At 44.4% G+C, this 13,859-nt stretch overlaps 1 protein-coding gene and 1 pseudogene across 2 annotated transcripts; one reads left to right on the top strand and one right to left on the bottom strand.

Moving 5' to 3' along the window:
* The first annotated feature begins 4,225 nt into the window (after nucleotides 1–4,225).
* CHCHD2 (coiled-coil-helix-coiled-coil-helix domain containing 2) lies at nucleotides 4,226–9,261 on the top strand. 2 transcript variants are annotated; one of them, XM_002817921.4, is made up of 4 exons: nucleotides 4,226–4,509; nucleotides 6,407–6,656; nucleotides 7,846–7,990; nucleotides 8,978–9,261. In XM_002817921.4, the coding sequence occupies exons 1-4, from the start codon at nucleotides 4,460–4,462 to the stop codon at nucleotides 8,986–8,988; spliced, it is 456 nt and encodes a 151-aa protein (XP_002817967.2). In that variant the 5' UTR covers nucleotides 4,226–4,459; the 3' UTR covers nucleotides 8,989–9,261. The 2 variants fall into 2 exon arrangements, with proteins under 2 accessions (XP_002817967.2, XP_024097093.2); XM_024241325.2 differs by having other exon boundaries at nucleotides 4,336–4,509; nucleotides 7,846–7,994.
* An 811-nt stretch (nucleotides 9,262–10,072) lies between these two features.
* On the bottom strand, nucleotides 10,073–10,166 carry LOC112131350 (small nucleolar RNA U13; annotated as a pseudogene).
* Between the last annotated feature and the right edge of the window lie 3,693 nt (nucleotides 10,167–13,859).

Below are 13,859 nucleotides of genomic sequence, written 5' to 3'. Positions count from 1 at the left end.
AAGCTGTCAACTGAGACTGCAGTCACCTAAAGCCTGTTTCCAAGGTGGCTCACTTAACGTGACTGCTGACCTGAGGCCTCACTTCATGTCACATGAGCCTCTCTACAGGCTGCTTAGGTGTCATGGTGTGACAGCTGGCTTTCCCAAGTGAGTAATCAAACAGTGAACAAGGAGGAAGCCACAGTACCTTTTATGATGTAGTTTGCAAAGTTGCAAACCATCACTTTTGCTTTTTCCTATCTGTCAGAAGGGAATCAGTCAGGTAACCCAGCCCACACTCAAGGGGATAGGGACTGGGCTTCACCTTTTGAAGAGAATATCAAAGAATTTGTGGACATATTTTAAACTACCATGCTATGTTTAATTATGGCAAGTATGGTCACTGTAGAAAAACTGAAAAATAGGGACAAGCAAAAAAAAAGTCACTTATAATTCCATGACTCAATGGATGACATTACTAGTTGGGTATATATAATTCCAATATTTACTTTCTCAAAATACAAACACACTGTGTACTATCGCGTAATCTGCTCTTTCACACAATGTATTGTATGTATTGTAAAAATACCTTTCATGTCAAATATTCTTTCCTAACTTTTTTTTTTTCTTGAGACGCAGTTTCCTTCTTGTCACCCAGGCTGGAGTGCAATGGTGCAATCTCTACTCACTGCAACCTCCGCCTCCCGGGTTCAAGCAATTCTCCTGCCTCAGCCTCCCAAGTAGCTGGGATTACAAGCATGAGCCACACCCAGCTAATTTTTGTATTTTTAGTAGAGATGGGGTTTCACCATGTTGGCCAGGCTAGTCTCAAACTCCTGGCCTCAAGTGATCCACCCACCTCAGCTCCCCAAAGTGCTGGGATTACAGGTTTGATCTACCGTGCCCAGCCCCTCATAACATTTTTTAATGGCTGCATACATTTCATCATGTGTATGTATCATAACTTATTTAACGAATTCTATTATAGGACACTTAGGTTGTTTACAAGTTTTTCCTGTTTTACACATTTTGTTAAATGAACATCCCTACAACACATTTATTTGTACAATCATGACTGTTTCTTAAATTCCTAGAAGTAAAATTTCTGGAATACAGTTTGCATAATTTTAAAACTTCAAACACCTGTTACCTAATTTGAGCAGAATGTTTACTATAATATTCAAGAGTCCATTTGGCCAATGTCATATCTATGATAAAACCTGCAAAAGTTCAGATATTAATAACTATAAGTAAATTTGTTGAGAGTGACTGAAATCACTATGGAATGAGAAGTTGCTATAGAAATTTTACTAAAAAGCGAACTAGCCAGGCACAGTGGCTCACACTTGTAATTCTAGCACTTTGGGAGGCTGAGGTGGGCAGATCACTTGAGGTCAGGAGTTTGAGACCAGCATAACCAACATGGTGAAACCCCATCTCTACTAAAAATACAAAATTAGTCAGGTATGGTGGTACACACCTGTAATCCCAGCTACTTGGGAGGGTGAGGCAGGAGAATTGCTTCAACCTGTGAGGCGGAGGTTGCAGCGAGCCAAGATTGCGCCTGGGCAACAAGAGTGAAACTCCGTCTCAAAAAAACAGAGTGAACTTCACACATCTGTCCCAGCAAACTATAAATGATATGTAGCAGAATTCTGGTATTTTCAATTCTGAGTTTTTTGTCCTTTGTTTTAATTTACTTTTTCTTAATTTGTTATTTGGATAGAATACATTAACTACTTCAAAATCCAAAAGCTACTGACTGCCCCCCTCCACCGTAGACACCCAGTCCCACTGCCTGAAGGCAACCAGTGTTATCAACTTCAGATATTTTATGCATATACAATATGGTCTTTTCTGTTTTACACAAATAATAGCACACTGTACTCAATTCTACCCCTTGCTTTTTTTATCACTTGTAGTTTATTTTGGAAATTATTTCACGTCAATATACAGAGAAGATTCCTCATTCTTTTTTTATAGTTGCATATTATGTGAATGTGCCTTTTTTTATTTTTGAGACAGAGTCTTGCTGTGTCGCCCAGGCTGGAATGCAGTGGTGCGATCTTGGCTCACTGCAACCTCTGCCTCCTGGGATCACGCCATTCTCCTGCCTCAGCCTCCCAAGTAGCTGGGACTACAGGCACGTGCCACTGCGCCCGGCTAATTTTTGTATTTTTACTAGAGACAGGGTTTCACCATGTTAGCCAGGATGGTCTCGAGCTGTTGACCTTGTGATCCGCCCACCTTGGCCTCCCAAAGTGCTGGGATTACAGGCGTGAGCCACTGCGCCCAGCCTGCCATTATTTTTTTTAACCAATATTCTATTGGCAGGAATTTAGGTTTTCTCCAATCCCTTACCAACACAAAATAACTTTGTATGAACATCTAATAGTCTTTCAATTTAGGAATGAATGACTTAGCCACGTTTGAGTAAAATGTTCTGGTCTGGATTCCTTTCTGTCTTGAACTATCCAAAGTTCTCCTCATTCTAAACCCTTCTTGTGCCAGAATGTATCCTTTATAAGACTCCTTGTCTTCATCTCTGCTTATGAATTATCTAAAAGCAAGTAAAAAGTCTTATTATTTGTAAAGTATTCATTCCTTTAAGAAGTTATGTAAAAATAAAGCTTTGTTTTTTACAAAAGGTTTTTGTATAATTCACCCTTTTTATTGTTCAAAATCTTTTTATTTCAATACTTTTGCGGGAACAGGTGGTGTTTGGTTACATGGAAAAGTTCTTTAGTGGTGATTTCTGAGGTTTTGATGCACCCATCACCCGAGCGGTGTACACCATACTCAACAGTGTAGTCTTTTATCCCTTACCCCCCTAGCACATCCCTCCAAATCCCCAGAGCCCATTATATCATTCTTTTGCCTTTGCATCCTCATAGCTTAGCTCCCACATTATTCACCCTTTAGTTCCAAGTACATTCTGCTGTTGCTGGGACACGGGAAGGCTGTTTTAAACTGTACTTCCTCTGGTGGAAGGGAGAAATTTCTGATTGACATCAAGCAGAAATGGTTCCATCTCTGCTTCCTCTCCTCAATAAACCTCACTCCAACCGCATGGGAGTTTCCCATGAGCCCATTATGAAATGCCACTAGCCAAATTTCCCCTTATTTTAGCGATGTTTAATGTAACTGTTGAAAGCACTTCAGGCTGGGCCTGGTGGCTTATGCCTGTAATCCCAGCACTTGCAGGCCGAGGTAGATGAATCACCTGAGGTCAAGAGCTCGAGACCAGCCTGACCAACATGGCGAAACCCTGTTTCTACTAAAATAAAAAATTAGCCAGGCGGGTTGACGTGCGCCTGTAATCTCAACTACTCCAAAGGCTGAGGCAGGAGAATCGCTTGAATCCGGGAGGCGGAGGCTGCAGTGAGCTGAGAAACGCGCCACTGCACTCCAGCCTGGGCGACAGAGCCAGACTCCATCTCAAAAAAAAAAAGCATTTCACACCAATTATCACTAAAGCACAGATCCTTGGGGCCTTTGCAATTGCTGTTCTCTCTTCCTGTAATGTTCTTATCTTCATAAACACATAGCTTGCTTCCCCACCTCTTCAAGGGCTCCGTTCAAATGACCCCCCCCCCTTGCATAACCTCTAGTTATGCAGTCTGCTTCCTTGCTTTTCATGTCACCACCACCTGATTTACATAGGTGTTTGTGTCTCCCCTCCTTGAAACTTAACTTCGTGAAGGTAGAATCTTATCTGATTTGGTGCAGTATCTCCAGAACCTAGCTAGACACTCAGTAAATTTTTGTTGAATTTACCAGTGTGTGGTTACTATCCCAATTCTGGACACAAATTCTATAATACATCTGTAAAGGAGCTGAAAATATATAGTAATACATAAACGTAAAACATTATTGCTGCCTGAATTTAACTTTTGCTGACTGGATCCACAGACAAGAAAGAGAAATACCAAATACAACTAACTCAACCCTTTATTTTTGACGAAACCGATTTCTTTCATTCAGTTCATACTACGCGTCCACATTGTGCCTCCAAAAATATTTGCCCTTGTAACTGAATGCTCAGAAAGGCTAAGCAATCTGCCCAAGGTCCCCTGGCAATCCACCCAGAGATGTGAGTCACTCTTAAGGTTGGATTTAATACAAATGTTTGAAGGACGTAGCAACGGTCCAGCTGTCCCAAGGAAGCAAAATGCTAAGTGCTCCGATGCGACGACCGGAGGACAAGGTTCGCGGACCAACCACAGGAACTTCCGGGTTTTAAAGATCCTGGCGCCAAGTTCAGGGCGTTGGCCGCGCAGGACGAGGCGCCCCGTGACGTCCTGCTCTTCCAATGACCTTCAGGCCTACGGAGACGTCGGAGAACGGAAGTTCTCTGCCTGTGTGCTGGTTGGTTGCGCTTTGAGGCCGGCCCCGCCTCCCATCTTCCGGTCTTCTCAAAAGTCGCTTAGCTCTTCGCTGGTTGTCACACGTCCGGAGGCCGAGCGGTCGCGTACCTAGGATGCCGCGTGGAAGCCGAAGCCGCACCTCCCGCATGGCCCCTCCGGCCAGGTGAGACCATCGCAGGGTTTGAGACCAAAGCGCGGCCGTCTGGACCCTACTGGGGCAATGACGCAGAGGGAGGCCGCGGGCGGGGGCGAACCAAGGTCGGCTGCGGCGTGGGCTCGCCTAGGCCAGGCGGGGGTAAATTGAACGTAAAGCGTATGTTAGGGGAGTGTGAGGAGGGAATTCACTTACGGAAAAAGCTTCCTATCCAAACAACGGGAAAGGCATAACGTTATGGCCAAATGGTAGGAAGGCATAAATATTGACCTAGCCTGATTTCGGGGAAAAGAGCACCCAAGGAAATGATCCGGAAATGGTCAGAGGGAGTGTGATACATATGAAGATTTTTAAATATGTGCAGGACACAACTAGTCTTTTGTTATTTGAGAAGGGGTCTCGAAATTGTTGAAAGCATCTGAATGTTGAACAGATGAGGAATAGTTGAAGTTACTTTTGGTATAATAGTTCAGACGAGTCACTTTGGCCAGTCTTGTTTTGTAATGTGTAAAATGAAGGAATTGGACTAGATTATTTCCTCAGTTGACCATCTTTAGGTCTTAATTAGAATGTTTATTTATATTTTGAGTCAGAGTCTTAACTCAGGCTGTAGTGCAGTGACGTAATCATGGCTAACTGCAGCCTTGACTTCCTGGGCTCAAGCTATTCTCTCACCTCAGCCTCCAGAGTAGCTGGGACTACAGGCATGCGCCACCTGTGCACCACACCTGGCGGCTTTATTCTACTTTATATTTTAGTAGAGACAGGGTCTCATTATGTGGCCCTGGCTGGTCTCAAAGTCCTGGCCTCAAATGATCCTTTCGCCTCCACTTCCCTAATCACTGGGATTACAGGCAAGAGCCACCACTTAGCAGCCTATGTTAATTATTTGATCCCTAACATGTAAACTCCATGAATGCAGAGATTTTTGTCTCTTGTTCACAGTTACATTACCAGCGCCTTGTAGTTACCTAATACTTGAATGAATGAATCCTGTAAGAATCTTTCTAACTTTTAGTAGTCTGTATTTCTTATGACATGTTGGATATGTCTTTAAAGATACTGTGGGCTATGCGAATACATGGAAATGGTTGCAAAGAAGCAGAAAAAACTAGTATGTCCTAGGCTATTACTATTATAAGAAAAGATTAAAGTGACCGGGTGTGGTGGCTCACGGCCTGTAATCCCAACACTTTGGGAGGTCGAGGCGGGTGGATCACTTGAGGTCAGGAGTTCGAGACCAGCCTGGCCAACATGGTGAAACTCCATCTCTACTAGAAATACAAAAATTAGCCAGGTGTGGTGGTGCGAGCCTGTAATCCCAGCTACTTGGGAAGTGGAGGCAGGAGAATGGATTGAACCCAGGAGGCAGAGGTTGCAGTGAGATGGGATCGTGGCACTGCACTCCAGCCTGGGCATCAGAGTGAGGCCCTGTCTCAAAAAAAAAAAAAAAAAAAAAAAAAAAATTAGGCCGCGCGCGGTGGCTCAGGCCTATAATCCCAGAACTTTGGGAGCCCGCGGCGGGTGGATCACCTGAGGTCAGGAGCTTGAGACCAGCCATGGTCACCATAGTGAAACCTCGTCTCTACCAAAAATACAAAAAATTAGCCGGACGTGGTGGCGGGTGCCTGTAATCCTAGCTACTCGGAAGGCTGAGGCAAGAGAATCGCTTGAGTCTGGGAGGCGGAGGTTGCAATGAGCTGAGATTGCGCCATTGAACTCCAGCCTGGGCAACAAGAGCAAAGCTCCATCTCAAAAAAAAAAAAAATTGAAGAGAGAAAATGATGTAAATAATTTGAAATGAAAATCTTGAGGTCCATTTTAATATGTAAGTTATTTTAAGTTGACAATTCCCAGAACTGGTTGGAATTGGGAACTTGATATGTTTTTTTCTTTTCTTTCACAGCCGGGCCCCTCAGATGAGAGCTGCACCCAGGCCAGCACCAGTCGCTCAGCCACCAGCAGCGGCACCCCCATCTGCAGTTGGCTCTTCTGCTGCTGCGCCCCGGCAGCCAGGTCTGATGGCCCAGATGGCAACCACTGCAGCTGGCGTAGCTGTGGGCTCTGCTGTGGGGCATACACTGGGTCACGCCATTACTGGGGGCTTCAGTGGAGGAAGTAATGCTGAGCCTGCGAGGCCTGACATCACTTACCAGGTGGGAATTTAGGCAGCATTTCCTTTCCATGGGTGGATTTTATGAGAAAACCCAGACGTTTATAAATTCCTTATGTGTAGGAATTGTCTTTGATTTTAGAACCCACTGTGCTGTTAATAGACAATGGGTTTTAAAGCCACATTTGGCCGTTGAGTTGCCTTAGGCCAGCACCAACAAGTACTGTACAAATTGTATTTCTTCCCAAGGAGTAGACTTACAACAGTCCACTTGACTCACTGTAAAACAACCACTTTTCCCTTTGAATATTTCATCCCAGTGACACTTCCTACTAATCCTGTCTTGGATCTTAGTTAACGAATCAAAAATCTCACATAGCTCTGTGCTCTTTTACGTGATGTTTGCCATTACCCATCTTTCTGATGTGTGTGGGTTTTCTAGTCTAATGAGCATAGATGTGTATACTCTTGTATTTCCAGTGTGCTTGAAACTGCTCCATCCATTTTTCCTCCCTGAAGCTTCAGTAAACTAGTCTTGATAACAAGATAACAATTCCACTTTATTTGCATCTTTAATTATGAATCTTTCTGGTTGTAATTGGAATTTTGTTAAAACTGTTGGCTTTCAGCTTTTAAATATTTTCACTTTTGGCTGGGCACGGAGGCTCATGCCTATAATCCCAGCACATTGGGAGGCTGAAGTGAGGGGATTGCTTGAGCCTAGAAGTTTGAGACCAGGCTGGGCAACATAGCACAACCCTGTCTTCACTAAAAATATTTATTTAAATTCTTCTTTTTTGGAGGTGGACTCTCACTCTGTCATCCAGGCTCTACCACCCAGGTTCAAGCGATTCTCCTGCCTCAGCCTCCCAAGTAGCTGGGATTACAGGTGCCTGCCACCACACCCGGATAATTTTTGTATTTTTAGTAGGCACGGGGTTTCACCATATTGGCCAGGCTGGTTTCAAACTCCTGACCTCAAGTGATTCACCTTCCTCGGCCTCCCAAAGTGTTGGAATTACAGGCGTGAACCACCACGTTTGGCCTAAAATATTTTTTAAGTGAATGAAGATTTAAATGTTTTCATTTTCCATGTTAATAGATGGGAACTTTAATTTGCATCTGGTGCTAGTTCCATTTTCTGTTAACCTCAAAGAGGATGGATACTCTTCATTGTCTAGGCATAAGTATGATTTTGTTTCTCAGCAATGTTTAATGTTTTGCCTTCGCAGGAGCCTCAGGGAACCCAGCCATCACAGCAGCAGCAGCCTTGCTTCTATGAGATCAAACAGTTTCTGGAGTGTGCCCAGAACCAGGGTGACATCAAGCTCTGTGAGGGTTTCAGTGAGGTGCTGAAACAGTGCCGACTTGCAAACGGTAGGTGATTTGTCCAATTTACATCTGCTTAATTCACAGTGGAATTCCTGGATCCTGTAGAACTTAGGGGAATCTGTGTTTAATAAATTAATAAATTAGAGAAGACTTTGTTGAAATTTCTCTAGAATTAACTCCTAACAACTGGGCCAGAGGTTTCTAGTCATTTTTATGAGTAATTTTCTGAATTTTCTTCCTTTAGAAGGTATAGGCCAGGCACAGTGGCTCACGCTTGTAATCCCAGCACTTTGGGAGGCCAAGACGGGTGGATCACCTGATGTCGGGAGTTTGAGGCCAGCCTGGCTAACATGGCAAAACCCCATCTGTACTAAAAATACAAAAAATTAGCTGGGTGTGGTGGCAGGCATCTGTAATCCCAGCTACTCAGGAGGCTGAGGCAGGAGAATTGCTTGAACCCGGGAGGCGGAGGTTGCAGTGAGCCAAGATCCCGCCACTGCACTCCAGCCTGGGCAACAGTGGGAGACTCCGTCTCAAATTTAAAAGAAAAAAAAAAGGTATAAATCAGCATGCCAGATCTTACTGTGATTACTGGATGTAAGTGACCTTCTAGCCTTAAGGCTGTGAATATAAGATTAGATTCTGTTTTCACCAAAATCCAGGAATAGACAAAAAGACTGATACCTGGTATCTGTACCTCATTGAGTGAAAGGAGTTAATTAAATTCCTCAGGGGAACTCTTGAGATTTAGGGTGTCTTGTTAGTTGTAGGATGCCTTCAGTAGCTTACAAACAAAACCATAACCTTCCTGGAACCGAGCACTCTGGAAGGCCAAGGTGGGAGGATTGCTTGAGTCCAGGAGTTCGAGACCAGCCTGGGCAACATAGCAAGACCTCATCTCTTTTTTATCAAAAAAAAAAAAAAAAAGCCATAGCCTTGGCCTTGTGTTGCTGCTTTCATAATTTGGAAGGCTTCTGTTTTATTGAGTATATGAAGCTAGCACTCTTCTAACTTAATCTTTTCTGTTTGCAGGATTGGCCTAATGAAGAAGTTCAACCTGGAGAGATGGAAAATCAGCTCTCATAACTAAGTTAATTTAGTATAAAAATAGAATTGATAGTGGGGGTATAAAGTGTAACCATCAGTTAAACCTTTCCTGTCATTCCTAGCTTCCTTGCTTCAGAATTGAAATGGAAGTGGGGGTGTCCCTACTCTGTAGAATCTGGGACTGGGCAAATCTTTGTGTGGCCTCCTTAAACTAGCTGTTATGATTTTATTCTTTGTGAGTTAATTAGAATAAAGTCATTTTCCTCCAAGATATGGTTCATTTAGTCTATAGTCTCTGGTTATGAAATTAGCATCCTCCCAGATCTGACAGCTCCCTGAGGGGTTATATAAGAAGTAGCTCACTTGCAAACATAACATGCTGCTCAATTCAGAGGTTCTAGGTGCTGTGGGTCTGGAGTTACGTAAGCTGAGCAGTAGCAGGAAACTGCTTAAAATATTGTTTAAAGCTGTGCGTGCTGGCATATGCCTGTAATCCCAGCTACTTGGGAGACTGAGGCGGGAGAATTGCCTGAACCCAGGAGGCACAGGTTGCAGTGAACTGAGACCATGCCACTGCACTCACTGACAGAGCAAGACTCTGTCTCAAGAAAAAAAAAAAAAATACATTGTTTTAATCAGGTGAATGATAAAGGAAACAGGAATAGGTCTATTTGGGGTGGGTTCCCTGTGGCTAGGTCAGCACTGCATGTCACTATTCCTCTACTGTTTCCAGGCAAGCTTGTGCAACCCAGCTTTTGTTCTGTTTTCGGCTTTTAGCAGCCTGGAGTCATAGTTTCTGTCTCTAGTGGTAAGTGGAAAAGAGGGATAAGGAAGGGGTTTTACTGGCCTAACCATAAACTGTAACTAAACCCATGACTGTATTCTCTCCCTTGGACGCCCCTGATTGAAGATAAAAAACCATTCTTAATATATGCAGTTCCCCTGAAGGTGCTTTTCCTCTGCTTAAGGTGTTGTAGCCTCCTCTTCCTAAAACACTCAGGCTAACTGCCATCCCCCACTCCGTGCTAGGGAAGAACTTTAAGGGGATGGAATTCAATTTGGAGTAGACCACTTTTTTCATGTCAGATGGGTAATGTGTCAATGCAACCAGTTTTGAGGGAGGCACACTTCATGAGCATGAAAACCTAATCATCACACTTAACTACAAAAGGATCAGCAGGTCTTTTTTTTTTTTTTTATAAAAAGTGAGCAGCAGAGATGGTTTCACTGTGTTGACCAGGCTGGTATAGAACTCCTGACCTCCATGGGTTCTGTTTTCTGATTTTTTTCCTGAGTTTCAGAGCCCTACATCACTGCCAGGTGAGTGAGATGCTGGTGATTGAGGGAATTAGCCAGTTGCTGTCTTGCCTCCTATCAGCTGTGTTCCTGGAGTGCCTAAACATTCAGTTCCTGAAAGAGGCTCTCTTTCAGAAAGAGGGCCTCAGCACAGTTCACTCCTGGCCAGTCCCCCGGCATATTCCCTCTTGGGTTTATAGAAGACACTTTTGCTCATTTTCCTGGAGGCTCGGGACCTCTGTGAGTCTGTAGTGTTAATGCTCAGATGTCCCTCGTGTCCAGGTGTAGTGGTGATTCAAATAAATTGAATCAAAGAAAAATGATGAAATGCAAGCATGACTGGCCAGGGCTACTCCCTGGTAGGAGTCATTGCTACAAGGAGAAAGGTGTGGAATAATCCTCTAGGTGCACTGGCCTTTTGCCCTAAGGTCAGAAAGGATTTTGTGATGCATTCATTGATTGTCGAGTCAGCGCTCCAATTCCCTGAGTTCGGTGTCCATGGATTCAGCCAATCGAGGATTGAGAATATTTGAAGTCTGTGCAACAAAGTGAGATCCCTACAAAAAATAAATCAGCCAGGTGCAGTAGCATGCACCTGTAGTCCCAGCCACTAGGGAGGCCGAGGTGGGGGGATCGCAGAAGCCCAGTTCAAGGTTGCAGTGATCTATGATCACGCCACTGAACTCCAGCCCAGAGTGAGACCCTGTGTCAAAATAATTTTTTGAAAAAATTCATGGTCACTTCTGTAGGAAACGTAGACTATTTTCCTTGTCATTCCCTAAACAATACAGTGTAACAACTATTTACATCCCGTTTACATTATACTAGGTATTATAAGTAATCTAGAGATGATTTAAAGTATACAGCAGGATATGCATAGGTTATATGCAAATAATGTGGCATTTTATATAAGGGACGTGAGCATCCGTGGATTTTTGTTATCCATAGGAGCCTTGGAACCAATCACCTGAAGATACCTTATAAACCAGCAAGAGTCAAATCTGTAGCTTAGAAATGTGAGGGAGAAAATAGGTTTTTAACGGTAAATTAGGCCAGGCGCAGTGGCTCATGCCTGTAATCCCAGCACGTTGGGAGGCTGAGGAGGGCGGATCACCTGAGTTCAGGAGTTCGAGACCAGCCTAGCTAACATGGTGAACTCTCATCTCTACTAAAAATACAAAAATTAGCAGGGCATGGTGGTGGGTGCCTGTAATCCCAGCTACTTGGGAGGCTGAGGCAGGGGAATTGCTTGAACCTGGGAAGCAGAGGTTGCAGTGAGATGAGATTGCGCCACTGCACTCCAGCCTGGGCAACAGAGCAGGACCGTCTCAAAAAAAAAAAAAATTAGCCAGGCCTGGTGGCACACGCCTGTAGTCTCAGCTACTCAGGCTGAGGCAAGGAGAATTGCTTGAACCCTGGATGCAGTGAGCCAGGATCGTGCTACTGCACTCCAGTCTGGGTGACAGAGTGAGACTCTTCTCAAAAAAAAAAAAAAAAAAAAAGCAAATTAGACCTGGCACAGTAGCTCACGCCTGTGATCCCAGCACTTTGGGAGGCTGAGGTGGGCAGATAACCTGAGGTCAGGAGTTCAAGACCAGCCTGGCTAACATGGTGAAACCCCATCTCTACTAAAAATAAAAATAAAAATAGCCAGGTGTGGTGACGTTAATCCCAGCTACTCAGGAGGCTGAGGCAGGAGAATCGCTTGAACCCAGGAGGCAGAGGTTACAGTGAGCCAAGATTGTGCCATTGCACTCCAGCCTGGGCTACAAGAGTGAAACTCTGTCCCCAAAAAAAAAAAAACAATTGCTGGCCATGGTGTTGCCCGCTTGTGGTCTCAGCTATTCAGGAGCCTGAGGCGAGAGGATCTCTTGAGTCCAAGAGGTCAAGGCTGTAGTGAGCCATGTTTGCGCCACTGCACTGCAGCCTGGGCAACAGAGCAAGACCCTGTATAAAAAGCAAAAAAAAAAAAAAAAAAAAAAAGCTAAGTTAAAGAGTTCCAGGTATTTAAAACCTTGTAGATTTTGTGTTTCAATGTGTTGCATTTCAGTAAGTTGGAGGCTTTTATGCTTAGCACTCATTCCCTGAAGTCTTTTTCAGCTCTTTTGTATGTAAACAATTCAACAAAAATTTTCCCCAAAGTGGAAGAAACAGATGGTCAGCATTATTATTATTATTTTTTATTTTTGGGACAGAGTCTAGCATTATTATTATTATTATTATTATTATTATTATTATTATTATGATTATGATTATTATTTTTGAGACGGAGTCTAGCTCTGTTGCCAGGCTGGAGTTCAGTGGTGCGATCTCGGCTCACTGCAGTGCCTCCCGAGTTCAAGCAATTCACCTGCCTCAGCCTCCTGAGTAGTTGAACTTCATGTGCCACTGTACCCAGTTAATTTTTGTATTTTTAGTAGAGACAGGGTTTCACCATGTTGGACAGGGTGGTCTCAATCTCCTGACCCCATGATCTGCCCACCTCGGCCTCCCAAAGTGCTGGGATTACAGATGTGAGCCAATGCACCCAGCCAGATGGTCAGCATTATAAGGAAATGCTGGCGCCCACAACATCCGGGGTTAATCTAGGCTCTCCGACTCACCTACTTGGCAACCTTGACCAAGTCACAATCTCTCTAAAATTGGCTTAATACCAGGGTTTTGTTGTCCAAGTGAAACTGTATGACGTGCTTTGTAAAATGTGTCTCAATTAGGTATCTGTGGTCGAGTGTGGGTTCTCACGCCTGTAATCCCAGCACTTTGGGAGGACCAAAACAGGAGGATTGCTTAAACCCAGAACTTTGAGACCAGTCTAGGCAACATCGTGAGACCCCTATCCCTTGTTATTTTATTTTTTATTTATTTATTTTTTTTTTTTTTGAGACAGAGTCTCGCTCTGTCACCCAGGCTGGAGTGCAGTGGCGCGATCTCGGCTCACTGCAACCTCTGCCTCCCGGGTTCAAGCGATTCTCCTGCTTCAACGTCCAGAGTACCTGGGACTACAGGCACCCACCACCACGCCGGACTAATTTTTGTTTTGTTTGTTTGTTTGTTTTTTGAGACGGAGTCTCGATCTGTTGCCCAGGCTGGAGTGCAGTGGCGCAATCTCGGCTCACTGCAAGCTCCACCTCCCGGGTTCACGCCATTCTCCTGCCTCAGCCTCCTGAGTAGCTGAGACTACAGGCACCCGCCACCATGCCCGGCTAATTTTTTTGTATTTTCAGTAGAGACGAGGTTTCACCGTGTTAGCCAGGATGGTCTCGATCTCCTGACCTCGTGATCCGCCCGCCTCGGCCTCCCAAAGTGCTGGGATTACAGGCATGAGCCACCACGCCCAGCCTAATTTTTGTATTTTTAGTAGAGATGGGGTTTCACCATGTTGGCCAGGCTGGCCTCGAACTCCTGACCTCAGGTGATCCGCCCACCTCAGGCTCCCGAAGTGCTGGGATTGCAGGTGTGAGCCACTGCACACAGCTCCCATCTCTATTTTAAAAATTAAAAATACATACAAAATTAAAAACAGCCAGGTGCCATGGCACGCGCCTGTAGTCCCAACTACTCAGGAGGCTGA

This window comes from Pongo abelii, chromosome 6 (genome assembly GCF_028885655.2).
Source record: "Pongo abelii isolate AG06213 chromosome 6, NHGRI_mPonAbe1-v2.0_pri, whole genome shotgun sequence".
Classification (NCBI taxonomy): Eukaryota; Metazoa; Chordata; class Mammalia; order Primates; family Hominidae; genus Pongo; species Pongo abelii.
The sequence above is the reverse complement of the archived record's forward strand: the minus strand, read 5'-3'. Positions and strand labels throughout refer to the sequence as shown.

What these genes read in the sequence shown, in the direction of transcription:
- CHCHD2 (XM_024241325.2), top strand. Translation starts at nt 4,460, where the DNA reads ATGCCGCGTGGAAGCCGAAGCCGCACCTCCCGCATGGCCCCTCCGGCC. An exon ending in GGCCTGACATCACTTACCAG is followed by an intron (nt 6,657 to 7,845) that starts GTGGGAATTTAG and finishes TTGCCTTCGCAG; the next exon opens with GAGCCTCAGGGAACCCAGCC. An exon ending in TGCCGACTTGCAAACGGTAG is followed by an intron (nt 7,995 to 8,977) that starts GTGATTTGTCCA and finishes TTCTGTTTGCAG; the next exon opens with GATTGGCCTAATGAAGAAGT.